This window comes from Gambusia affinis, linkage group LG09 (genome assembly GCF_019740435.1).
Source record: "Gambusia affinis linkage group LG09, SWU_Gaff_1.0, whole genome shotgun sequence".
Classification (NCBI taxonomy): domain Eukaryota; kingdom Metazoa; phylum Chordata; class Actinopteri; order Cyprinodontiformes; family Poeciliidae; genus Gambusia; species Gambusia affinis.
Window position 1 is genome coordinate 25,241,546 of NC_057876.1, and position 26,370 is coordinate 25,267,915.

The 26,370-nt window shown below is 35.7% G+C and overlaps 1 protein-coding gene across 5 annotated transcripts; it reads right to left on the reverse strand.

Moving 5' to 3' along the window:
- Positions 1 to 1,647: 1,647 nt before the first annotated feature.
- On the reverse strand, positions 1,648 to 25,872 carry arhgef37 (Rho guanine nucleotide exchange factor (GEF) 37). 5 transcript variants are annotated; one of them, XM_044127203.1, is made up of 16 exons: positions 25,758 to 25,872; positions 21,986 to 22,067; positions 21,589 to 21,682; positions 17,719 to 18,209; positions 14,916 to 15,045; positions 14,268 to 14,415; positions 13,985 to 14,184; positions 13,270 to 13,400; positions 11,510 to 11,614; positions 10,472 to 10,585; positions 10,206 to 10,375; positions 8,966 to 9,113; positions 8,747 to 8,875; positions 7,252 to 7,447; positions 6,439 to 6,608; positions 1,648 to 1,926 (listed from the first exon to the last, which is right to left on the reverse strand). In XM_044127203.1, exons 4-16 carry the CDS (start codon positions 18,196 to 18,198, stop codon positions 1,717 to 1,719), a joined length of 2,331 nt encoding a protein of 776 aa, XP_043983138.1. In that variant the 5' UTR covers positions 18,199 to 18,209; positions 21,589 to 21,682; positions 21,986 to 22,067; positions 25,758 to 25,872; the 3' UTR covers positions 1,648 to 1,716. The 5 variants fall into 5 exon arrangements, with proteins under 5 accessions (XP_043983138.1, XP_043983137.1, XP_043983136.1 ...); XM_044127202.1 differs by having other exon boundaries at positions 21,589 to 21,679; positions 21,986 to 22,185; XM_044127201.1 differs by having other exon boundaries at positions 21,986 to 22,185.
- Between the last annotated feature and the right edge of the window lie 498 nt (positions 25,873 to 26,370).

Genomic DNA, 26,370 nt, shown 5'->3' on the forward strand with positions numbered 1-26,370 from the left:
CAGTTTATCATTTATTCACAATATTAGCACAAGTATATATTCATATTTAAATTAAAAAAGCTACATTTATCTATATTGTTTTTACTATTTATATAGAAAATAAAGATGAATATTATTGTAAAATCTTCCTTTAGTTATTAAAAATTCTTTAATTTTGAGAGATTGTAAGAATCTGCTGGAATTAAATCATCTTTGGCCTCAATCCCTCACATATTATATCAAACTTAATCCTGCAATGTCTTAACAACTTGAAAAAACACTACAGACACATGATCTACTCTGATTAAACTGTATCCATAGCAACAACCATTATCAGGTGTGTTTGAACACAGAAGTAGGTCACCTCTGTCCTGCCTGGACTGTTTTATATCCATTACATAAACCTTGTTAAGTCAAATCTGTCCAAGAAATGACAATCTTTGCTGTAACGGGGTCTGAGGGAGTTTAAACAAAGATAACAAATCGCCTCCTAAAACTTTTCCTGAGAATAAATCTCGTTTTCAGCTCCCTTCACCTCAACCGCTGAGATATTTTGCATTTACATCCCATTACAACGTGTGAGATGATGAGAACGTTGTGTACCTGCCAGTCTCGATACAATGCTGCCGCTGCTTCCAGGTGAGGAGGAGGGAGAGATTCCCACACACAATCACCTGTCAGCACACATTCACATTAGACAGGATGCACACATCAACTGTTTGCTCTCAATGTCTTGCTGTTGTAGTTCCCTCACTGACACAGAGAGCCTCTAATGAGAACACACTGTCTATCTTTTTCAATTGCTATGCTCTTCTTTCCAGCTGAGGATCATGGGAAATGAGTCAATGTTAGTCCTAATATTCTTTCTTTTTCTTCAGATTAGAAGAGCTGTCCAAACCGTCCTCTGGCACTAATAAAAACCAACAGAATTTACCAGAGTTCAAGATTGTACCTCATGTTACATTCACAGTAAGCCTCTACTCTTCTTTAGTGCCCATAAGCAAGGCATCAGAAACCAGTTAGCTAAGGAGCTGCAGCTTCCTTCATTTTTATCCAGTGTTATATCTGAAAACTTGAGAATCATAACATAAACAAAAAACATCCACATTGAGGCATAACAAAAATCAAGATTTTCTATTGCACAAATTCTGGCTACTTGAGCCTGGACCTTTCTAGTTTTTTCACCGTTAAATGGCAGACTGTGAAGTTTAGCTACAGTGTATGAGATTTTATGAGATGGCAATTTCTTTAAAAAAAAAAGAAGAAGAAGAAGAAAATATTTTATACATATTAAAACAAAACAGAAAAAAGCTTAAATAATCAATATAATGGAACCTGCAAGTTGAACAATCTGCTGCACTTCTGTTGGTAACAAAAAAGACCCAAAATTATGTCTAACTTGTTTGAATTTGTATTTGATACTGCATGTAGTTAAATTTAAATGTATCCACTAACCCAGACAGTGGATTAAAAAAGCCATACAACTTTAAATTTAAATGAAATTTTCTCCTGATTTTGAAGAAAATTGTTTGCTCTATGGAAGGCTATGAGGAAACACCTCAGTGGACATTCATTTAAACTAGCTCATATTTGTTCTTACATGTAAGAACAAATACATGTACGATGCAGTTTAAAATCCTGTTTGACACAAAATAAATCTACTTAAACTGTTTTTGAGGATGCAACTGCAGGTTTATGACAAAATGTTGTAGTATTCACAGAACATGGTGTTATTTCCTAGTGGAGTGGAGGGGCCAGTGACCCTGTGCCAACAGGTATGCTGGTGAGGTAATTGGAGGGCACATAGCCTCTCTGACCTCTGGCCTCCACCAGGCTCCACTCAGAGTTCCCTCGTTTGTCCTGCGACTCCAGGACCCGGACAGGTTCACCGGCACGGAGCGATACTTCATGGTTTCCCCTCGCAGTGAAGTCATAGGCAGCGACCACCTTAAAAAGAAAGTGAAATACATCTGTCTTCCAAGAATAGATGAGAAAATGTTCAATGTAACATGACTGTGTCATACAAAATTTAAAGGTGACCTTTTACGCTTCCTTGCTCAAACATGTCAATTACATCTTTAAACAAAATCATTCTTAGATTAGATTTTACTCTGCTCAGTTGTGCCTGTTGAGCTCAAAACAAGCTGTTTTAGGGCATCTTGTCACTTTAAATCCATATAGGCTGCTGCTGGCAATACCCCCAACTACAGATTTACACTTGCACATGAAAACAGCTGCACAACAAACAAGAATGCAGCAAGTGGTTTGTGGACAGTAAATCAACAACAAAACACCTGTGATAGAAGACATATTAAAATGCATGTCTTGCTTATTAAATTATTCTGTGTTAAGTAACTTTCAATTAGAAATTTGTGACTCTTCCTGGGTAGAGACATGTTGTGTCACATATCCCTTTATCTTAGTAATTTTTATAATTAATAAAGACAAGATAATATTTCTTGAAAAGTAAGAATGATACATGCTAATGCTGACACATCAGGAGTTGGTTCCAAGAAAATTGCTGCTGTTGTCAATAATGACAGTCGGAGCAATAAACTGGAACTGAACATGGACCATAGTTTATTGTGTTACTAGAAAGTTCATTGTTAGAAAACAGAAATGGGTCACAGTCTCCATAAGTACCATTTGAAGTGATCTACATTCAAAATGTAGGTTGTGCTAGAAAAAAGCTTTTTGTTATGACATATAATAACATGAGGAGTTTACAAAACATACTGCAAGTGTGTGCATTGTTCAAATTAAATGACAACTGTGTTTGTTGGCAATATACTTTCCAGGTGGTCAGGCATAAAACAAATTATGACAATGTGAAATGCACACAAAGCACGCTGTTCAGAATGGTGGATGATCTGTTATGCTCAAATAACCAGGGGAGCCAGTAAGTATGGAGGATGCTGTTTAGGTGAAAGAGATTTGTTTTTTAAGCTGTGGAGCAAAATTTTCTGTATTTTTACACCTGTAAAAAGTTCAACTGGAATAGTTCCCTGTAAACAAAGTATGGCGAGAAATGGATGGCTTGTACAGAACAGGGATATACAATAAATCAATAACAATATATATGATGACATGATCAATCTCAACAGATAATTCATCTGACAGAATATTCAATCATTTTACTTAACTCGGATCCAGAAATGCACAGCATTTTGAGGGATTTAGGAGGGAAAGTCTTTAGCTGCTCAACCTCTCTGAGCAAGGTTGGTGGAGTCAACTAACTTATTCCCTCTTTGGTTCCCTAGCAACTCACTCACTTTTTGGTTACCTAGCAACAACCTGCTGAATTACTGGTAGCAGTTTCAGGTTTCACTACCACGCCTAAAAACTGCTTCAAAATAAAGAAACAATACAATGAAGTGAAATCTGCGGATAATATAGGAAAATTCACAGTATGTCACATATTTAAAATAAAAACTAATCAATAATTATTGATATTGACTGGCATGAAATGATTATACTGTGATACGTTTTTCACTCCAGCCCTAGTATAGAAATACTTTTTAAGCATCTTTTTTATGTTGTGATAATTTTGTACTAAGCAGTTCTTTGCTAATTCATTTAAAATACACCTTTTCAAGCAGCTGAAAAAAACAAAACAGCAAGCAGGAGAAAAACTGCCCACTTTCTACAATTCGTCATTGTGATATTCTCTGGAAAGGTTAAGCCCACTAGTTATGTCTTGACAAATCCCAGCTCATCACCCCACGCTCACACATTCACAGACCCGAAGGCTTCCTAATGAGCCTCGTGTTGGTATGACAGAGCGCCCCACCAGCACTAATAGCAGAGTTTAGGTGGCTGCTCGGTGTCATTAACAAACCCTTCCCCACAGCTCACCTCTGGGCTACAACATCCGTTCTGTGAAATTTGTAAATATAATAATTAATTGCTGTGAAGAAGTGAAGATTTGGTAATAGATCCACATCTTGATGCAAGTTTAAAAGACTGACAAGCTAATCTCCACATTTTCAAGACAGATTTCTTTAATAAAAGATCAAACAACACAAAGTGAATTTAAGAAGATCAGAATGAAATGTGTTGCTTTTTGAGCATTGGAATAAATATTCCAATTTTCTGAGAATTATCTATACAGACTACTTCTGTGGATGCGTTTTAAACAGCTTCTGATCTTAATGTATCCCAATAATGCTGGCTGATGCATATTTCCAACACATTCTCAATTTCGTCATATATATTGGCGAGTTGAGAGAGCCGTCTGACCAAGTCACATATTGAGTGAAGGGTATACCTAACGTCAATATGTGACGACAAACAGGTTCCTTCACCGTAAAATTTTGGCGATTTTGGCGATTTTGGAAGGTCGCATGTTTTACATGGATTATTTGTGAATGGTCCTCGCAACACTGCCGACACTTCAAAACCCAAAAAATTGGTTAGGTTTAGGGCAAAATTACGGTTTAAGGCATCAGGTAAATTGCGTCACATATTGGCAAACAACACAAAGTGAATTTAAGCAAGATCAATATGTGACGAGGACGGAAGTCCCATGCGTCAATATATGACGAGTTGGGAGTGAGAGTGGGTTGATATTTCACATATACAGTAATAAGCATCAAACTGGATGCACTTTGTCAACATCTGTAAAGGTCAGTTATTATAATTTTGTCAATTTGCATTCTAAATACCTATTATTTCATCTATTTAAATATTCAACTTTGCAGCAAAACATTTTTTTTTTTTTGTTTAAATCAGACAGTCACTCCAGATTGTTTGAGAGGAAGAAGAGCAGAGAGACAGATCAGCTCCCAGGGATGGCCAGAGAAGTTTCAGGATATTTTTTGTTGTGTAAGGATCCTCAATGTTGCCTTAAGCTAAACTGTTAGTGTTTACAGTTTGCAACATTTTAGATCCTGAAAAGTTTCTCTTGAATGGACCCTGCTCTGAGCTGCTGAAATTTCTCCAGTATTTTCAAACTCCAGATTTTTCTGATTTATTACAAATAATATGCTGGGTGTTTCTTAAATTTTCTTCCAACTCCACTTTGAAACAAACTTTGACACAAATAACATATTAGAACTCTCTAATGGCAGGTTGGAAATAAAAATGTTTCTCTTCTCTAACAAATTAAACTGCAATGAACGTCAGTATTGTTGATACACCTTGCTTTTCAGAACTAACCTTTTGTTTCCATACGCCATAACATCACTGTGTGAAATCCTAAAGCTTGTGACCAGAAAACAGAGTCTGGGTTTCTGTAGCATGGTCAGGGTGGAAGTGTGAAGGTTGTGTGTTATGAGCAGATTCTGGTTTATGGAGGATTCAGGAAGGCAAAAACATCAACATACCATAGGTCACTGGAGCAATTACTCATTTTTACCAGCATGACATATCTCAGTCACATGTGCATAACTCTCCATGTCCACACACACACACACCCACACACACACACACACCAACAGGAGTCACTCATGTACACACTCCCATAAACCATCCCAAATGTAGTATCCTGACACTCCATCTCTCAGTCGTGCAGTCTCAAATGTAAATCAATTGGACAACATGTACACATGAGGAGAGAGGAGCTTTATCTCTGCCTGCAGTTCTGCGTCGCATAAATTAACTGGCAACCGACTTGCAAGGTTAAACAGCTAATTATGGAAGCTTCCATTAATAACACACGTGCATTAAGACATCCACCCCTCTCTATGCAATCACTGACTTAATATCACTGATCAACTCTTAACTTAGCAGCCCTCTCTTGTGAAAAAGTGACTCAATTCTGAAGTAAAATACTAATGATAATAATAAAATATACTTAAGCTGATCCTCATTAAGAAGGATTTATAATGATTAGAGTGCAAGTTTAATGACTGATGCTTTCATTGCAGAGAGCTGTCACAAGAGAAAGCAGAAAATCTGAGAGGATCGTTCATTTTACAAAATTAATGAAGCTTTCAAATTTTGGTGTCAGAAAATTTTAATCTCATAGACATGACCGGAGGTCTAAGCCATAAATATCTGAACCATTTTCTTTTCATGAGCTTAGAAATTAATATACTATGCATAATATAACCAGTGTCATCCAGCAGTTGGCATCTGGTTGCTTTAAGATAATGTTAGATTTCAGTCTATGAAATCATGTTTGAAAACCAAATCCTGAGGAAATAAACACTGAGCTAATGGTTCATCAAAACATGAATTTATGTATTTGAAATTTAAGCTAAACCTGTTTGTCTTTAGTAGTCCATAGGTAGCAATGGCAGATACAGTAACACACTTCTTTCACATTTTTCATAACTTCAGGCATGAGCTGCACATCTAAACAGCAAACATTTAGCTGTTTAGATGTGTAGTTATAAACAATTGAGCTATGTTATCCAAATAAAAAGTAAAGGAGCATCAGACACACAAAAGCAAGAAAAAGCACTACAAATGAGGTAAATGTGTGGAATCGGTCAAAAAAGTAAAATTGTGAATTACCTGGAATAAAGGCTGACTTGTGACGTGGATGAGTTGGGGATCCGGGTTGCAGGAGTGTCTCCTGAACGCCATCATGTTTCCTGGCATAGGAAGGAATGGCGAGGGCGGCGGGTCCTCTGCTGCTTGGTGATAGCGAATGAGCTTTGATGAAGGAACATAACCTCTCTTTGCTGAAAACACACAATTTAAAATGTCATAATATTAATAATTTCTTCTATATAAGATCTAGAATATATGTTTTACATTTATTAAAGTCTAAAGACAGTCAGATTGAAATAAATAATGAGCATTTGAGTTGTTAACTTATAATAACCTTTCTAATACATTTAAAAATACAAATTTTATTCAAAATTTAAGAAGCTGACATTCTTAAATTAACAAAAGATGGCCAAATTTAACTGTTTTTCTATGTCTCTTGTTGGTGAATTAGATTTTATACAGACAATTTATTCAACAGAATCTTTTAATTGCTAATAAGAAGAAAAAAATTATACATTTTACAAGCCAAATCCATTTTTATGCAAGGAACATGCATTTTCACTTACTAAGTTAAATATTCTAAGTATTGTTTTGTGTAATAAAAGCAAACCATTAGTGTAATGTGTAAAGTCAACCAATAGGTGGCAGCAGAATGCTAAAATGAAAACTACAAAAAATCCCAAACTACCCTTTAAAACTTGATCACGGCAAGAAACCACTTATGACCCACCGTGCTTCTTTTCACAATTACTTTTTTTAATCAGCTTAACTGGTTAAATGTTCTCATTTCTAAGCCAGTCAAGTTTAAAAGTTCTTGATAAAAATAGTTTTTACCTCCTGAATCAACCAGCCACCTCCGTTTGTCTCCGCGGGTGTCGAACTCGCTGATGAGGGCAACAAACTCCCCCTTGGTCAGGTTCAGGTCGAAGTCCCGGGTTCCCACCACCGTGTTTGTGACCTGGAAGATCTTACCGGAGCCGTGCTTATCTGTTAGCTGCTTCAGGCGCCGCTGACATGACGGGCTCACAGGCTGAAAGAATAGAAAAATACACAAGAATAAAAAATAAAGCAAAACATAAATTAGAAATTAAATGAATAGACCAACTGAAATTGTTTCAGGCATTTTGAAAGACTTTAATACTACTGCATGTGGTTTATACCTTTACTGAAACAGAGCAGTCTAAAAAAAGTCTGAGCAGATCAGTGAATAATGATCACACGAGAATGGCCTAAAGCCATAGGTATCATTGTTCTGACTGTACTGTGACTCAAATTCATTCAGCAAAACCTGTTGGACAGCAAACATTTCTTTTAAGGCATGCTTTGTAAGCTTCAAACAAAACATGATGTGTACATTCCACTCTCTTTAAAGGTATTTTTATGCAAGTTGTTTGACAAGTAGAACAGCAGGAATAACAACCAGCTGACTAAGGAAAAGTAAAGTATGTCATTACTACATATATGGTAAATGAGCAGTGATTTGGAGTTTTGAGCTTCCTTTGGTGCCAGATATAAATCATCTGAAATTAAGCTTGTAGCTCCTTTTTCTGTCCCTCCATTCCCAATTATGGTCAGTGTATAAAGGGAATAACTTATGCTAGCTTGGTAGCAAAAATGAAGCATCTGTTAAGTTGTGGTTAAAGGTCTGCATACATTCATTTTGTAAAACAAGTTGCTCAGCTTGGAAAAACCTATTACAACTGGTTACAATAAGTAGGTAACTAGATTTTGGAAAATCTACATGGCTGGACAAAATGGCTAAAAAACGTATCATCATATAAGCATTTCAGATCAGATCAAAACTGCCAAACTGGTGACTGTTTTTATTTTTAAGTACTTATGAGGCACAGTGACAAAACCTTCAACAGGTTGTTGCTAGGTAACCAAAGAGTGAGTGGGTTGCTAGGTAACCAAAGAGTGAGTGGGTTGCTAGGTAACCAAAGAGTAAATGAGTACACCTAGCTTAGCTAGCCATGAAATTGGCTAAAGTCTTTCCTCTGCCTACATCCCCCAGAATGCTATGTGGTTCTGGATAGAAGTTCAATGAGTATTCTATCATATGTATTATCTATTGACACTCTTATCTTATTATCTTATTATCTATTAACCATGTGTCTACAGTATTGTGATAAAGATATTGTTACTGATTTTTTTTTGTCAGTGCTAATTATTTAAGTGCAGTAAGATTAAACACGGCTTTGACCACAACATTTTATGCTTCAGCTACATTGGAGAAGTTATGTTGCTGAGTTGTATAAGCATAAATATATTAGTCACCAACAAATAAGAATTATTACTAATGAATAATAAAGAAAAAATATATTTCAACCTGGACAACTGGAGAATTAAGGGTTTCTTGCACACTTTGGCATAAAATGTCCAAATTTCTCGCTCCTTCAAGCACAGCAGTTTCTACCCACTCCTGGAATTCCTTTGGATGATAGGAACTGTGAGGAAGCTGCAGATAAGAACATCAGTGTGAATAAGTGTTAAAGTATCAAATATTTGCTTAGTTAACAATGTTATCATTAAGTATGGAAGCTTGTACCTGTAGAGCAAAGCCTTGAAAGAGCTGTTCCATGTCTGCAGCGAGGTCTCTGTGCAAGCAGCTGAACGTCCCCAACATTCTCCAGATCATCTGCAGAGCGAGGTCATTAAAGCGAGGAAGCTCATTGAGGAGCAATGTGTTGATTGTCCTGGAAGTGAGGAGGGAAGAAATGTGGCATTCAAAACTAGAAAATGGCAACAAAAAATGTCAATTTAATACCATTCTGACAGTACAGCAGAAGAAACCGGATCTGTTGTATTCAGAGCTATGTTTTTGTGGATGATAAAGTATTTCGCTACAATGTTAATTTCAAGGAAAAGGTGGACCCTTTCAAACATGCGAACATCATTCCAGTATAAGCAGAAGCATGACGTTGTATTGGTGTTTGCTGCAGAAGAAACTGGTGCACTTTACAAATAAATAGCTCCATGAGCAAAGACCATTACACTGAAATAAACAACATCCAAAGAAATCACCACGAAAAGATAAAGTTTGGGGTAAAAATGGGTCTTGCAAATGAACAACAACCCCAAGCATAACATCACATTATTTACAGAGTGGCTCAGGCTCAACAAAATCTGTTTTTAAGTGGCTGTCACAAAAATGTGATCTCAATTCAGTAGAAAATTTGTGAGAAGAGTTGAAATGTGTGTGAGAAAGGTGACAGGAAAAAAGTAACCTAAATCTAAAAACAGTGAGAATCTTGTAGAAGGATATCTAAGGATATCCATTTTAAAAGGAAGATCAAGCAAACAGGGAGGAAATGCATGTAGACTTCTGTATGTAAAGAAACTTAAAGGAAACTTTCTCAATCTTTATTCTGATATTTAGCAAATCTAAATAATTCTTGTGATCCTAGCTTACTTAAAATAGCAAAAGTTTTGCTTAATTTAAAGTCAAGCGGAAGCAAAAAAAAAAGTCCCTTTTTCCCCCAATGTATGTAAATATCTGGTTTTAACTGTATGTAAAGTCAAAATGAAGTCAAGAAAAAATGAGAAAAGTAGGAATTTTGACGTGAAACATTCTAATGGTGATTTAGATGTTTTAGACTGAATCCATAATCTGCAGATTTCCTTTCCACATTGTAACAAAAAGGCTTCTGGATGCCATATTTCTGGGAGAAAATGTGTTCCTGCTTTTTTGTCTTTATTTACAGTTTAGCTAAAACTGAATTTACTTAGTTACAATATTTACAACTATCAGCTGGTAAATTAACTCCATTTTATTTGTCTTTCATTACTTGTATGCACTGGCCACAGCCTGTTCCTCGTAGCTCAGTTTGGGTTTCCCCTCTATCACTTCATAGTCAAGCAGCTTGTGGAGTCTTTTTCTAATCAGGTTCTTCGGTCCCACCAGGAGGTCCCGCAGTTCACAGAGTGGCTTGTGAATCAGGGTCCTCATCCTTTTCTCCTGAAAAGAAATGGCAAGAGTTAAAGTTGAAGAATTAAGGAATATTTTTATTTTTTTCTGTAATTACCATAATTTCCTTGATACTGTATGACTTACAAACATTGGAAGAATCCACTGTCTGAGTGCAGTATGGATCTCCTTGTAGCAAACAAGGGCCTTTTCGCCATCCATGTCAAAGTCAAACTCTTCTGTCTTACATTCCAGGAAACTCTGCAACCAACACGTAAACATTTAAATCTTAATTGGTTTATTCAATTATGTTTGAATAGTTGCTAAAGCAACAAGCTGAAAGGGAAAAAAAGACACATTGAAAGTAATAATGGCCTTATTATAAAATAATATTTCTGGTAAAATACATGCAAGACAGACAATGTTGAAAAACAGAAAAACAGATAAGTAGGAAGAAAATGTTACACAAGAAAGACACAGATCAATAAGTAGAAAAAAAAACTACTGGGAGAATAATTTTAGACCGTAAAACACTGGACTCTAGTGTTTGTCCTAAAATGAGCTCCTGGGTTTACTCAGTGTGACTCAAATCGCAGCAGAAAAATGTTTATTCATATGCAACGTCTCCAGCCACAGCCACTGGACTGGAAAGTTCCAGTATGTGAGTCATTTGGTCCAGTTTGAGCTTCAGAAACACTTTTAACTGAAATTATTTAGATCAATGTGAATCACCTCAATCTGTTGCTGTGACATTTGACAAAATGAAAGAGTGGAAAATAGTTAAAATAGTCTAAATAGTTATAAGGAAAATGTATTTCTAAAATATTTTCAAATAATTCTCAAATGGGAAATCAGAAATTACACAAAGCAGCCTGGAGGAAGGTAAACAGATTATGTGTTAGGAATGTGATGACCCATCAATGTGACTGTAAACAAAGAAACACGTGTTTTACATTCAGTTTCTGTCTGGAATCTAGATTTGGTCAAGGGCAAACAACAGATAAGGGGTTATTATCTGCTGGAGGATCCCCTGCATGAAGGGCAAAGTGTATGTCTAATCTATGTTAATCTTCATGCCTCCGTGTCACACATCATAATAATCAGCTTTACTCTTATGGAGGATATGTGATTAGAGATGAAAAGTAATTACACATTCCTACTATTATTTGTCTATGGTGGAATTACCTGTAGGTGGAAAAGGTAAGTTTCCACATTTTCCAGAAGCACCAGGATCCCATATTCCAGAATGTTAAAGAAACCTTCGAGGGTATCAAACTCTTCATCCACCAGCTGCAAAATAACACAAGAAGAGAAATATGGTCATGAGTTCATGACAGCACGGTAATATTTGTTTATTGTTCATACAAGTCAAGAGTGCACAACCTTTAGAACTGAAAGAGTCATTTTGTCCTGAGTCTTGCTAAATAAAACTTGTTTAGAAATGCAAATGTAACACGATCTTTTGAAAAAAGACTGCTTATAATTTTTTGTAAATATCCGCGAAAGAAAATTTGTTTTCATGCTTAAAGAACCATACTTTTATTTCTGTTTTTATATTTTAAACCAGAGAAAGATAACATTTTTGGAGCAATGCAAATAATGCAATCCAGGACGGATACATTTTCTTCTATGGGATGTTGATATTCCTGAGAAATGCTATGAAAAAATGCTTATTTTATTTCCTCTAAAGTTTTTTTAAAATATTTAGTGTCTGTGCAATGTGAGATCTTGAAATAAAAGTCACCACTTTTGCCTGGGCAGACAATTTTGCCCTATATAAAAATTATTACTGATTTTGAAAGCATACAAATTTAAACCTAATGACCAAAAAGTAGATAAAAATAGTACTAGTTCCTTGTGGAAATTTACTGCAATTATTCAACAAATTATCTATCAAAACTAACAAATTCATCAAACCTCATATGAAGAGCCACTAGTGGCTCAAGAGCTATAGGTTTCAGACATGATGAACAGTTATTAAATCCACCTGTGCGCAATTCCATGCATACACATTATACTCAATATTGTAAGAAGTTGGCCTTAAAATATGTACTAATCATTCATTCTTATAACAGCACAGTCAAGCGTTTATTCACAATTATAACATGTATAATGTTTGCAAGAGGGACTTTACAAATATGTTACGAATATTTGTGAAGTCTGTTTTTATTGTCCTTCATGTAGAACTTCACATGCCCTGATAATATTTCTCTTCCTCTGAGCAGAAATTATATTTTGATTATGCAGAGAAAAATCACACAAGCAAGCCATGTTTACATCTATTTATCTATTTAAATGATGGGATGTCAAAAACGGGTCCAGTATTGGTAAATCTGTGTTGAATTCCTATCCAGGAGTAGATTTGTAACTCTGGTGTGTAAACATATTTCCCAACATAAGTTTCCACCTACAGGGTGTGTTTCTACGAATACTGTGCTTGTGGAAACTTAAACGATCACATCCAGAGTGTTTTTCATGTTCTTTCCCTTTTAGGCTGCTCTGCAAAGTGTTACAAATAAATACAATCAAGCAACGCTATGACGTGTTATGCTTTCTTTGTCCAACTAAACCTCAGAAACTTTGTTATTATTTTAGATTCTGCCATCTCATTCAAGTCCCATTCTGGTGGATTAATCAGAAACTTTTTTTCCAGATGAGAAATATCCCAAAGCTTTGAACTCTGTTGCCAAAAGCTGGATTCAGGATGATTATCCAGACTTTTATTTTATGTTGGCTCAATAACAGGTCAGTTCATACCTTTCTCTTGTGGATCATTAACTACTGAGGTGCAGCTAGAGATAAGGTATGCACTGGTAAAAGTATTTTAGTGCTGCAAGGCTGTTTGTTTTGAAATTATCCTCTCATGGGTTGCTTCATTCATCCTTGTGGGTTGGGCTGCTCTGTCTAATACCTGATGTGGTACTGGAAGTCATCTTGGTTCCTACCTTTGGTGCCATTCCAGTCTCATGTTTGATGTACTGACTGAACCTTGCAGTCTTCTTTGCGATGCTGTGAGTGCTGAGCCGGTTGATCTTGTCCATAATGGTCAGGTTTTCAGTCTTCTTGTATTTATCGGCTATAAAACATCAGAAACAATACCTCACAGCTTCTTTTATAAATGTTTAAAATTAAGCTAGATTAAACCTTTGCTCTTCTTGTTTCTAGAACATTACAAAAGTATCTAAAAGTATCTAGAACGTCTTTATTTTGCTATACAACAACTACAAATTTTAATGCATTTTATTGGGGTTTTATGTCATAGTCTAAAACAAATCAGTACATTATTATGAAGTGGAAATCATTCAGAAAATGTAATTATCATTTGTATTCAGCCCTCTTTACTCAGATACCTCTAAATAAAATCAAAATATTTGTCTAGTTTCTAGTGCAAATATTCTAGTACACTTGAAAACCAAACTGAACTTTGAGAGCTTGTTTCAAGTCAAAAATTTCTAAATATTAAGGAAAAAGTATTCAAATATGTCTTTATCCACTCTCACAGAGCTTGAGCTGTTTTGTAAAGAAGAATGAGTTAAAACCTCATAATTATGAGCTACTTTATGTTGGTCTTTCATATAAAATCCCAGTAAAATACAGTAAGCATGTAGTAGTGACAAAATACACTGCAATACTCTGTATGTGTAAGAAAAACTGTCTTACCAACTTCTCTGAACCGTTTGTACTCATTGATATTACAGTTCAAGGCGATGGAGGTGTTAGCAGTCTGCTCCAGGAGGGCGTACGCTGGGTGAGAGGGGTCACTGTGCTTCTGGATGGTCTGCAGAAGGAGAGGATAGCGCGCAATCCGCTGCACTGGCATTACCAAGAAGAAACTCAGAGAGGTGGCATTGACTTCAGGTCTGGAGTGGAAAAAATGGGAAGACTATGTAACTTTAATGAAAAACAAGCTCTATTAAAGAGCAGCTTGCTGTTTGAAACTCACGCTGCTGACTTTACGACTTTAATAATGTCACTCCAAAGTGCCTCGTTCTGTTTGTAGCCATTCTCCACTAACGAGACATGATTGTAGTTCCACAAGTATTCTTTGTACGCTGCTTCGATTTCAGAGGAGAGGCTAAGGAATGAAGTACCTGCCAGGAAAAACAAAATGCATAAGTATGCTACAACTTAACATACAAGAATCACATAGAAGGTAAAGATACAGCTGAAGAATAAGGTAATTCAACTGTTACTAACTTTTTTTAATGGTTGAAAAAAAATACATCTCATGGGTATATGTTAATAACAGCACTCTATAATTACTGCCACTCCTCTGTATGCTCTAACCTTAGAAATGTTGTAAGAAAAGAGGTTGCATATCGGAAAAAAAAAGGATTGGACACATTAAATCACCAACATACAGTAAATTGTGGAAGATATTTTAGTTGACAAACAGAAATACATGAAAACTATCCCAAGAAGAACATCTTTCAACTTTTCATCTTTCAACCTTTCAAAGTTTTATACAAAGTTCAAAGTTTTGGACACCATGTTCTCACTGTCAGTGAGAACATGGTGTCTCAGTGTAATATGACCAAAGTACTCTATGAATATTGCTTAATTGGGAACAACAAAGGTTTGGGTGACTTACAGAGATTTTCTAGAAATTCTGGGTTTTGAGGCTTGAGCTGCTTCTGCTCCAACTTGCTGAGGAGCCGGCTCGACACATTCATCACCTCCTCTGTGTACAGAAACACACTGTCCAGGTTTGGTGGCGGAGGCTTTGGAGAATATGGGATGAAAACAACTTTAAAAAACAAATAAAACCCTGATTAACTTTTCAATGCTGCAGAAAAAGAAAAGTTTGCAAGATATGTTACGTATACATAGCTAAACGATTAAAGTCATAAATTATCCTCCTCATTGTTGCATGGACACGATGTATATCTTACACTTTTTCTTTATGCCCTTTTAAAAAGCTGGCGAGCATTACATTTACATAGCCATATACTTAGAAAAGAGAATTATTGGCTGTAGATGTGACAAATAGAGTGTTTATTTGTATCCCCATTTTTTTTTTACCTTTTGACAGAAGCTCGTAACAACATTTTGCATTTAAGAAAACCCTCAAACTAACATTCTGATGCTGAGATTTACAGTACAGACCAAACGTTTGGTCTGTTAGAAGTTCAATTAGAACTTCTAATTGAACTTCTAACTGAACTCAATTAGAAGGTGTGTCCAGACTTTTGGTCTGTACCGTATATCAAAGTCAAAATGTAATAATTTTGTATGTCAAAGACCACCTTCTGCAACATGCCCACTGCATCTCATATATTGTAAACCGACAACAGGCTGTGTTTCAACTTGCTCAAACATTTTCCCCAAGTCATGCGGTACATGACTAATGTGGATCTCTGCAACTCCTCCACAACTAGACATTTTGGACACCACCTTGATTGATGCTCTTATTGTCTAACCAGACAGATGGGATGGATAGCTATGCCTTTTTAGGTTTACAGTTGTGTGAAGCTATTTTTGAACAGTCAACAATGAGAGCCTGATAAGTTGATAAGGTGATCTGTTAAGCTCCAAAGCTTTCTCCACCTTACTGCTGTGTTCCTTGATCTATATAATGCTGTTTTTCACTAAGGTTCTCGCCGATAAAGTAACTGTATTTATATCCAGTTTACATTACAGAATAAAGAACTCCATTTAAGAAATTGTTAACTTCTACAGCTAGTTGGTTCCACTTTTATTAGGTGATACAGTAAACAAGACTAAATAAGATGTATGCCACAATTTTAAGATTTTTATGTGAATAAAATCTTTCTTCTTTGTTTTGCTTTGTCATAAGTCACTTTCTAAAACAGATGGATGCAAGGCAAGTAATTGTTCTTCCAAAGGAGCAATTCTAGTTCTAAGTTTTGGTTCAGTTGTATCTGCAGAAATCTCATTTGTCTACTTTGCTGTCCAGTTGTTATCAATAAGAACATGACAAGTAAATTGTACTGTGAAAATGTGGAAGAACAGCAGCCACACTTCATCACACTTAATTTAGATTGTATTACTGCACAGTCTACATCTGGTGATGTCACGTATGTTTTCAACTGAATGCATAACGTTGTCCCATGATTAATGAAGTCATATTTAGTTTAAAAAAATAAATACCGGTAGATAGGAATTAATAGCAGAAGCTGAAAAAACATGTTGTCCCTCTCCATTTCAGTCAAATGAGAGCAGAGTGGGCACAAACCCTGGTGGCAAACAGAACAATGTGCATATTTCTAGAGAAAACAGGAGACTTGTCTGTCATACAATGGCTGTATTTATGTGGCTGTTTTCTGTTTTCTGTTTCCAGCACCCCTCATCTCTGCAGCCTCTGCAGCTCTCTCCATCTTTTGTCTATTGTCATCTAAATGTATTTTTATGCCTTTCTCACAGATTTCTTTCATATTTTATTCCCATATGACAAATCTTCACTAAAATGTAATGAATCCACCAGATAATTTCATTCCTTTACTAGCACTGCAAGTTCTTTTCATTTCCTGCTCATTCTCTTTCTTCATCTTCAGGCTCATTCATCACCATATGGTCCTTAATATTATTATGTTTTATGAGGCTTCATTTCATTACTGCGGGAATAATAAATTATTATTTTGCTGTAATAAGCAATTCCTCAGCAGTAATGAAAAGCTGAAAATGGCAAGTCATTAGGAAGCTGCAGCAGAGCTTTGGGATTGTGCACAGCAACTTCAAAATAAAATTATTTCTGGGTTATTATAGCTTAAAATCAACTTTTTACCCACCCCGTTTGATATATTTGTGTGTTGTTGGAATGCAAAAAATATAACTAGGCTGCTGGGAACTGAATACTCAGACACAGCATTTGGTAATCAAATAAAGTAATAAAATTAATGGATCAAGGGATAATAAAGCAGTTATTGAAAGTAATAATAAACAGTCAATCATAAATGATCAAAGTATTTGGTAAAAATGTTACTCAAATACTGAGCAGCAGAGCAAAGCATCAATAATTCAGTATTTAAAAAAGCCATCATCAGACAGACCAAAAAACAAAGTTACGAGAATATTTTGGTATTTTGAAGACCAAAAAGAAAACCACTTTATATAAATAAAAACTAATGAAACTTTAACAAAAACTGCAGGTGTCTGACTGTATCTGGTGAATTTTTGGTTAAAACTTGTTTGTCCTTCATTCAGTGAAGTTACTCACAGAGGTCAGAGTACCCAGAAATTTTACTCCAGTAAATGCAATGATACTTTATAATAAAATTAGTAAAAATACTCGTGAAAGAAGATTTTGTTTTAAATAGTTACTCAAGTGTAAGAAGTTACTTCCTAACTAACAACCTAAAAATGTGAATAATCTTTTTTGAGTATCTTTATCACTATATTTCATAAAAATGCAGCTACATGCTACTTATTCTTACCTGGAGGTTGTTTAAGCTGTTCCTGATATTTACAGTGCAGATCTGCAGCATTCTGAGGTAACTCTTCTCTGACTGGACTAGCTCTTCGATGGCCATCATCTGTCTCTGAGCTTGTTTCTCTTTTGCTGCTGCTTCCTCCTCTTCCTTCTTCTTTTTGGCTTCCTCTACCAACCTCTCCTCTGACACCAAGGTTTCCTCTGAGAAAGTGTCCTCTGAGGGAAGTCTTAAATGTATTTGATGAGCACCTCCATCTGCAAGTTCTGAGGAATCAGTAGTTGGTTTAAGCACTAAATCTTCTGCTGTGTCCTCTTCAGAGCTAGCATTGTCATATTCAACTTGATTGTCCTTCTCTTTATTTCCACTTTCCTTTGTTTGATTTTTCTTGGCAACCTTCTTCACTGCACCCGAATAGCGAAGAGGAGTAGACGCTGATTTGTGGAGTTTGAAGGGCAATGTGTTTGGTCGACCGGACACTTCCATGACGGAGATCGCTGTCAAGAAAAAACACCATAAACTGTCTTAATCTATTTTATACACATTTTATTGTTGTCTTCAACATTTAAAAAAATAATAAAACACTTTTACTGGAGATTTCATAATCATTAAACAGATCCAAAAAGGATGCAACTTCAAAGACTAAATCTCATCTTTAAACAGACTGTAAAACTATTCAAAATTCATTAACAATGACAAACATGGATGTTCATATTCAGAACTTGCCATGTTTTCCTGAAATTAGCAGACTTACAGAAGCCCAATAGCGTCCAAATATTTGGCACAGTCAAAGAAAAGATAAAATACTACCTTTTACTAAATAAGTCACTGTGGATAGAAAGTCACTTCCAACTAATAATGAAATGAGACCTGTATTGGAAGTTGAACCAATGTCAAGAATCAGTTCAGCATAATAACCCAAGTCTTTTTAAATGACGGGTATCACAGTTCAGAACTACACTTCTCTACCAATCACTGTTGTTGGTGTGCAATCTTAATGCAACTGCAACTAAACAGAAATATTTTAGAAGCAAATTTATCAAGAAGACATTTTAAAACAGAGAGTAAGACATAGAATGGTCAGATAATTCTTCAGAAATAAAAGTTATACTGATACATTGTCACCAAGCTTTGTTGGAACAGCATATTAATGTTACGCTGCAGGAACAAGCATTTCTGTAACAGAGGGAACAAAAGTATCTCAAATATCTTGTTAATCAAGTAAGTGGGGAGCAATAACAGCATTAACAAGGAACACTGATGAAATGTAGTGTGTTGTTTTAGTGAACTTTAAAGCTACTGAGTTTTTAATTACTTTCAGCTGAAAGGCTAAGCAATAATTGTAAAACTGTATTTGGGCTTGTATTGTAATTGAAACAGGGACAAAAAACACTCAGACAGCACCCCTCTATCCATATGCTTTATGCTTTAGTAACTCTGAATCCAAGCTGTGTGCTCACAAAAAATCTAATATTTTTGGAGAACAGAGTGAGACAGAAAATAAATATGCCACCAGAAATCAGTCAATATGTCTAAATGTTGGACAAGAAGTCTGACTCCCAAAAAGTGCAGACGACTGAGTATTTCTCAGAAAATCACATATGAAAGCAGCCTCACATTCTCTGCTGTGTTTTCACAGCTGTGCCGTCTCAACAGCCCACATCAAAACCTGCATATTTACAACAAAATATGAAACAGCTGTATGCATGGTCTTCATCATTTTTGTAGAGAAGAAATATTGCAACACCAACAGATTTACAGATGGGGAGGCTGGCTGGACTGTGGACTTATTTTGCATAACATCTGTTTCACATCTACTTAATATATCACTAAGGCAGATCTTTAGTCATAATAAATCCACTTTCAATCATTTAGCTACTACCTTCTGAACGTGACAAAAGAAAGAAAAGTTAATGTAAATGTAACAATTACCTGATGATTTTTTTTTTTTTGCAATACAATCACAACTTATACGGATAATAATAATTCATTTGAAACAGACATTTGTTACTCAGTAACACAGCAGACGACAAGAGATAACGGGTCATTGTTTACTGGTGACTTCCCACAAGCATAAAGACAGTGGGGAGGTATTGTCATGGATACGCTTAACTTAAGCACCACTTGCTGTGCCACCAGGAGGCTGACGAGTTGCTTAAAGGGTGATAAATGCTGCCACCAGCATCACAGAATAGCTATTATGTGGTTCAGCTGGATGATCTGTGGTTTTGAGGGGATAAACCAGAGAGAAAATCGAGTCTTTGTGATTAAATTATGTTTGAGACAGAGGCAGCTCGTTAAAACATTCAATATCAGAGGATAGGCTTTGTTCCACTGTCAAAGTCACTTAACACAATTTATTTGATATCTAGGAATTTATCTTGCAAAACATTAATAATGTATAAACTAAATTATTGACAGCTACCTTTTGGAGACTTTTCAGAGCACATACCAAAGGAAAGAGATGATTTGGAATACTCCACAGTGAGCTTTAGAGTGTTATATGAGATCCTTTTGAGATCTTCCATCTCTACTTATTCATGCACCCATCTTGTCTGCATATTTTCAGCTTTGTTTTTGTGAACTATTTGAATTCACAGCTGACACGCAACAACGTCTCACATATTTTTGTTCAGTTTCTCTTGTTAATAGAAACAAAAATTAGACAAAACCTGCAAGTAACTTCCATCCATCCATCCATCCATTTTCTTACACCCTTCTTCCCTAATGGGGTCGGGAGGGTTGCTGGTGCCAATCTCCAGCTGCGTTCCGGGCGAGAGGCGGGGTACACCCTGGACAGGTCGCCAGTCTGTCGCAGTGCAAGTAACTTTTTATCAAGATATAGGAGCTTCTTTAAGTCAATAATTCATGAAAATTGATCAAAAATACAAGATCCACTGGCAGATTACTTCACTTACAATAAGACATTTTCACATGTTATAGGATATAACTTTTTCAAACATTACTTCACTACAAATTTATATACCGGTAATTTAACTAATCCTGTGACAATATCAATGTTCTTCCCAAATAACAATATAATGCTATGGTATTTCACTCTACTCTTAGCATGAATAAATCTCTATAACATAAAACAAGTAGATTTGAGCAATAAGATTTAACTTGTACTTCCCTTTTAACATTTATGCTACGACATCAAAAAGGCCCCGTGCCTCACCAACTCTTAGGTCCCTATTCTACTTCTGTATTTTGCAAAGTGCAATGAAAATGCTAAATAGTTGTGCTATTTTGTTGTGTTATATTTTTCAAATTATTTACACTTGGTGTCATCAAGCAAATGGATAATTCAATCACAAGTTTTATCTTCCACATTACATGAAGTCATGTCAACATGTGCAACTTCAACAACTTGTCTTAAAATTTTAGTAATTTAGTTTGCTGCCATCTAACATTTGAACTCATAAATGAATTTTATGATCTCAACAATATAATTAGCCAGATTTTAACATGTTTCAGATTCACTGAAAGTCCCAATATTTGCAGATTTGTTTCCGCAAGCTCTAAAGAAATGTAAAGGAAGCATGAACTGCTTGATTCATATGTAGCCAAGCAACCAACTAATGCTTTATTTAGTTTATTCTATGCTTTTTATTAAGTCTACAAAAATATTTCATAATAAAACAGGTATTTCTTAAAAAAATGTAAGGTCATTCAATTTAAATCTTGAATATCGAAGTATGGGGAATGAACTATTTCTATGAAGTTACAATCTAACTCACAATAATAAAACAGTAAATTATAAATAATAAAAAGGCCTTAAGCTGCACCAATAAAAGTCACCACCATCACCTGACAATAGCATGCTGTATAACAGAGACTATTACAAATACTAAGAGGTGGGGAGGCTATCATTACCTTCTGCAAAATCCTGAGTCAGCTGCAGTGAACTGAGATCTCCTCTTTTTATCCCGTTGTCCTCAGAATACTGAGCTGCAGAGGAGAGCCGCTGCTGCATGCAAAACACAGACACACCAGTGTAACTTTCTCCAGTGACTCACACACAGCAGGCTGCTGCTGGGCCTCATGTGGCAGGAGTGTGTGAGTGTGTATTTACGACAGGGTGGGAGTTAGGGGAAAAACCTCAGAGTGCAAAGAGAGGGGGATGGGAGTGGAAAGGAGGGTGGGATGGCTATTTTGTAGAGGAAATAGAGGGAGGGTGGCCACGCAAACACAAACACACACTCACACACACTCCTGCTGCAGAATAAGCTAAGTGACTGCAGCAGCTGTTCAGAGGAGGAACTACACTCACCAAAGCTAACAGCGATTGGCAGATCAGTCCTCTGGGGTGTGAAGGTCCAATCAGACAACTCGGGGAGAAGCTTTGTGGGACACTAAAAGGGGCCAATCAAGACAGAGCAGAGAAGAGATTGAAGTTTTCTTCTCACAGGAAACAAAAGCACGGTGGGAAATCCCATCCTCTTCCAATTGCAAAGGGATTGTCTGGATTTTCTGGTGGATGGAAACAAAAGAAGATTTAAGTCACTCCTCTTTTTTTGTCAGTAAAAATAAATTATTCAAAATATTGTTTCTAATTTATAAAAAAAATAATGAAGAGATTTTCAAGTAAATTTATTTTCATCAACAAAATTTCAAAAGCAGAAACATAAAAAGGCTTCTCCTGAAACTGATGCACATTAGAAGAAACATATTCAACAGTTCATCATTTGAATACAGTTCACTGTGAAAGCTGAGCTGCATCACATTTTGTTTAAATTTTGGCATTTTTACGTAAAACAAACATTAACGGCCATATTCTCATATGGATAACAAGAAGCACAACTTTACAGACTATGCTTGTTTATCTTGTGCTTAGAACAAATCAATGTATGGATGTGCCACAACTTTCTCCAGCAGAACAGAAACAAAACAGATTTATCTTTGGACCTCTACAGTCAGCAAACATTTTCCGTTACTACGGCTAGAAACTAGCAATCAGGTCAAAAAAATGGGCATGGTGAAGGACACAGACCTGAACCTTCAGAAACCCATAAAGACAGTTACAAAGTCAACTTTCTATCACCTGGACAACATTTCGAGGACAACATTCTGTTTTTATACATCACAAATCTGAAACAAACTTCCAGAAAACTGCAAAACTGCTGAAACACTTAGTTCATTTAATCAAGGATAAAAACCTGCCTGCTTAGGACTTCCTTTGATTAATAATTATGGGAATATTGATCAATACATTTGATGATCATCATTCTTGATTAATTTGATGATGGTATTCAACAAAATAAAAGGTTTATTGCTTGTTTTACAATTGTTGACTTCATTACGTTTCTATCATGTAAAACAAACTTGAAATGACAATTGATACAATGAGTCTATTAATTCTCTTGTCTTAAAATCTTTAAATAACCTTCAAATATTACTGCAAAAAATAATAATAAAATAAACGCAGTCAGTCAACGCAAGTCAGTTATTCCATGTGTTACTGAGCTCTGGGAAATAATTGGAATGTAGCAGCTTAAGGAAAGTCAGACAGAAGTGAGGCGTTCACCGCAGTCAGATGCTAAGGAATGAGGAAGAATAAAAGACAGGAACTAATCTTATTCAACAGATCGGCATGTCTGGGAGGAATCCTGCATGACTGTATTCTCTCATGACGTGACACCTTTTTCTACAGCTGAACTTGCTAAGCTTGTTGAACTCACATTGGATTGACGCAGCTAAAAATAGCAGTGGCAATAATTGCATCATTTTTGCCAAGTTAGCTAAAACATTGATCCCCTCAAAGTTCAGTGCTGCAGCAGCCTTACTGGCAGTGAGAAGATGATAACTTCACAACTTCCTTTACCTCACAGACTAGTGTTTCAACTTGAGTCATCAGCCAAATGTCCGTGGTAAAAGTTTCAGCCTCATCGGAAAGAATTTATTCTTAGAAGTGTCTTCACCAACTGAAAACTTGTTTAATTTACACTCTTTAGTTCCTCTTTAGTTGTAGACTCAAATTCTGACACAGTCTGTTGTTCAGCTTTCTTCCTCAAACTGCAATAAGAGCTGCACAAATCAACCCCAATCAACACAAAGACACCATAATGCAGCATGACTTTGCTCACTGTTTTCACACCATAGTGAGGATTCATCTGAATATGTGAACAGTTTGGTGCTGGATACAGCCAGACATGGCCTTGAATTGTATTATTTACAACAAAGGAGGTTGTTTCCGCAATGAAGAAAGATAGGATGTAAACAAATAACTGGAAATAATCTTCAGAACAATACAACAATTTAAATGTTTAGAATTTGAAAAAAAGTGGAGAAAATATGAATGACCTCACACATTTAGAACCAAGAACTGTCTGACCTGGAAATGTCTCAGGAGGAAAACCATTATGTTAACTATCAGCATCACATGTAACTTGATGTGTCCACAATATCAACTATTACCATATCCCACACACAAACTCATTTATTTTCCAGAATACTGATGAAGATTTCGTCAAATGTTTTTGCATTTTCTGCCCCAAACTGATTTGGCAAGACATATTAAAAATTTTGTAAACGTCAGCATTCTCGTTTCTGAAATATCTCTATACATCACAGGACGGAAGATAAAGAGCCAGTTATGTTATTGATATTGTTTCATACATTTCATGGAAAAAATGTTTTTGTTTTTTTTAAACTTTGAGTCTTTCTGTATATAAACTGTAAGAAAAATCTTATAGCTGGTCATTTAAGATGAAAAACTTTCTCTCCAAATCACGCAAGGGGCCTTTAATATTAAGTTAATCAGCCTCAAGGACTCAAGACTGGTTATTAAAACACAGAAAGAAATTGTTTACACTTGCTGTGTTGTTTCCTGCTTAGTATTTCTGGATAATGATATCTGCCAGCATGTACTCATTATAACTCCAAATAAGGTTCTTCATAGCGTAATATGTTTCCCAAAAAACGTAAGAAACGTTCAATCTAAATGTGAAACTGAAGTGACTTGCAAACCTATTCACACTCCTTGAAATATTTAATTTTGTCAGGTGTGATTTATAAGACAGTTGACTGTTCAGAAATTTGCTTAGAGGTATCAAAATGAATGATTACGAATACAAATGTCATACTAAGAATAATTTCCTTCTACTTGACTGTTAGGCACTATTTTGTGCTGCTTTATGACATTAATTCCCAACAAAAATGATGATTGTGGATTTATAATGACAAAATGTATAAAAGATTCAAGAGCAAAGCCCTGAACAACTGACATAGCCCACATTTAGAGTTTAATTGTAGACAACGGAATCCACAATGACAGTAAGCACTATAATAACACATAATTACAAATATGTGTGATTAGCTTCAGATGACTGTTTTTCTGTCATTTTAGCTTGGCCTTCAAAACCAAGAACAACATAAGGAAGAACTTCAGCATGTAAAGGACTGGAGAAGAGAAACAAAAATCACAAAGGCAAAACAAATCTAATGTTTTTGTCTACAACCTGAACAACCAGGAATTGTACATTTACAAAACAATGGTAAATTGTAAAAACGAATTCAGACCATTTACGAAAAAAAAGAAAAAACTATATCAAAAAAATATCAGTTGAAATAGCTTATAAGAAATATATATTTCGGTAACCAGCCAAAATGTACATGATATTTCATTAGATTGCATAGCATGTAAGCAGGAAGATCTATATTAACATATTTCTTACAATCACCTCTATTTTTGTTCTTTTTTTTAACTGTTATATTTCTACCACGCAGTTCATATGTCATGTATTTCACGATGCTAAATCAACCGTTCACTTACAATTATCTAAAAATGACTTTAAATGAGAGAAGACACAAACAGAAACATTGCAGTGTCGTAAAATGTCGAAGCTTTCTACTTCCACGGAGCACAGACTTTTTAGTGGCCCTTTAAAAATCCCCACAATAACATTAACGCAACGCGCAAAGAGCAATAAAAAGCTTAACGCTTCGTTTCGGTGAAGGTTGAGGATCGCCACGAACCGTCTGCTGCCTCACCTTCGAGTAAATAAATGCTGAAATAATAGAAAATGTGAAGAAAAGAGTTTTACCATGTTGTTATCTTGCTGTCATCGCGTATTTACGCCTGCTCAGATGTCAGAGAGGTTCTCCACGTTCCACCTGTTGTCAGAAGCAGCTCGTCAAAACACAAAAAGAACTGGATAAATCTACTTCCTTTTTACCTTACAAAATAAGAGTCCGCTCAAACCTTCACATCTGTGTAGTTTCAGAATAAAGCTCTTCTGAATTTTGTTTGTTTTTGCCAATCAGTTTGGAAATACAATTGACAAAACTGAACATCTATGATAACGTTTCTCTCATTTTGCTTTAAAAACTTTCTATGAAGTTTATCGTATATTGATATTCACTATTCTCTCATTTTTAATTATGTAACAAATGTGGTGAAATTTTCTGAAGGTGTGTAAATGTTTGCATTTAGATTGTAGCATAAAATAAATCTTAATTCAGTTAATCAAAACAGTCAACAACACTGCAGCATTGTGTTTTCTACAAGTCCCTTTTATTTTAAGTCTTCTCTTAAATAGGTCTAATCTTGCCTGAGAATAAACCCACAGTTAGACTACAGAGACCAGTATCAAATAGAAATCGTATTTGTCAGAAAAAAACTTGACCAAATATGCATTAAGATGATTTTTAATTGAT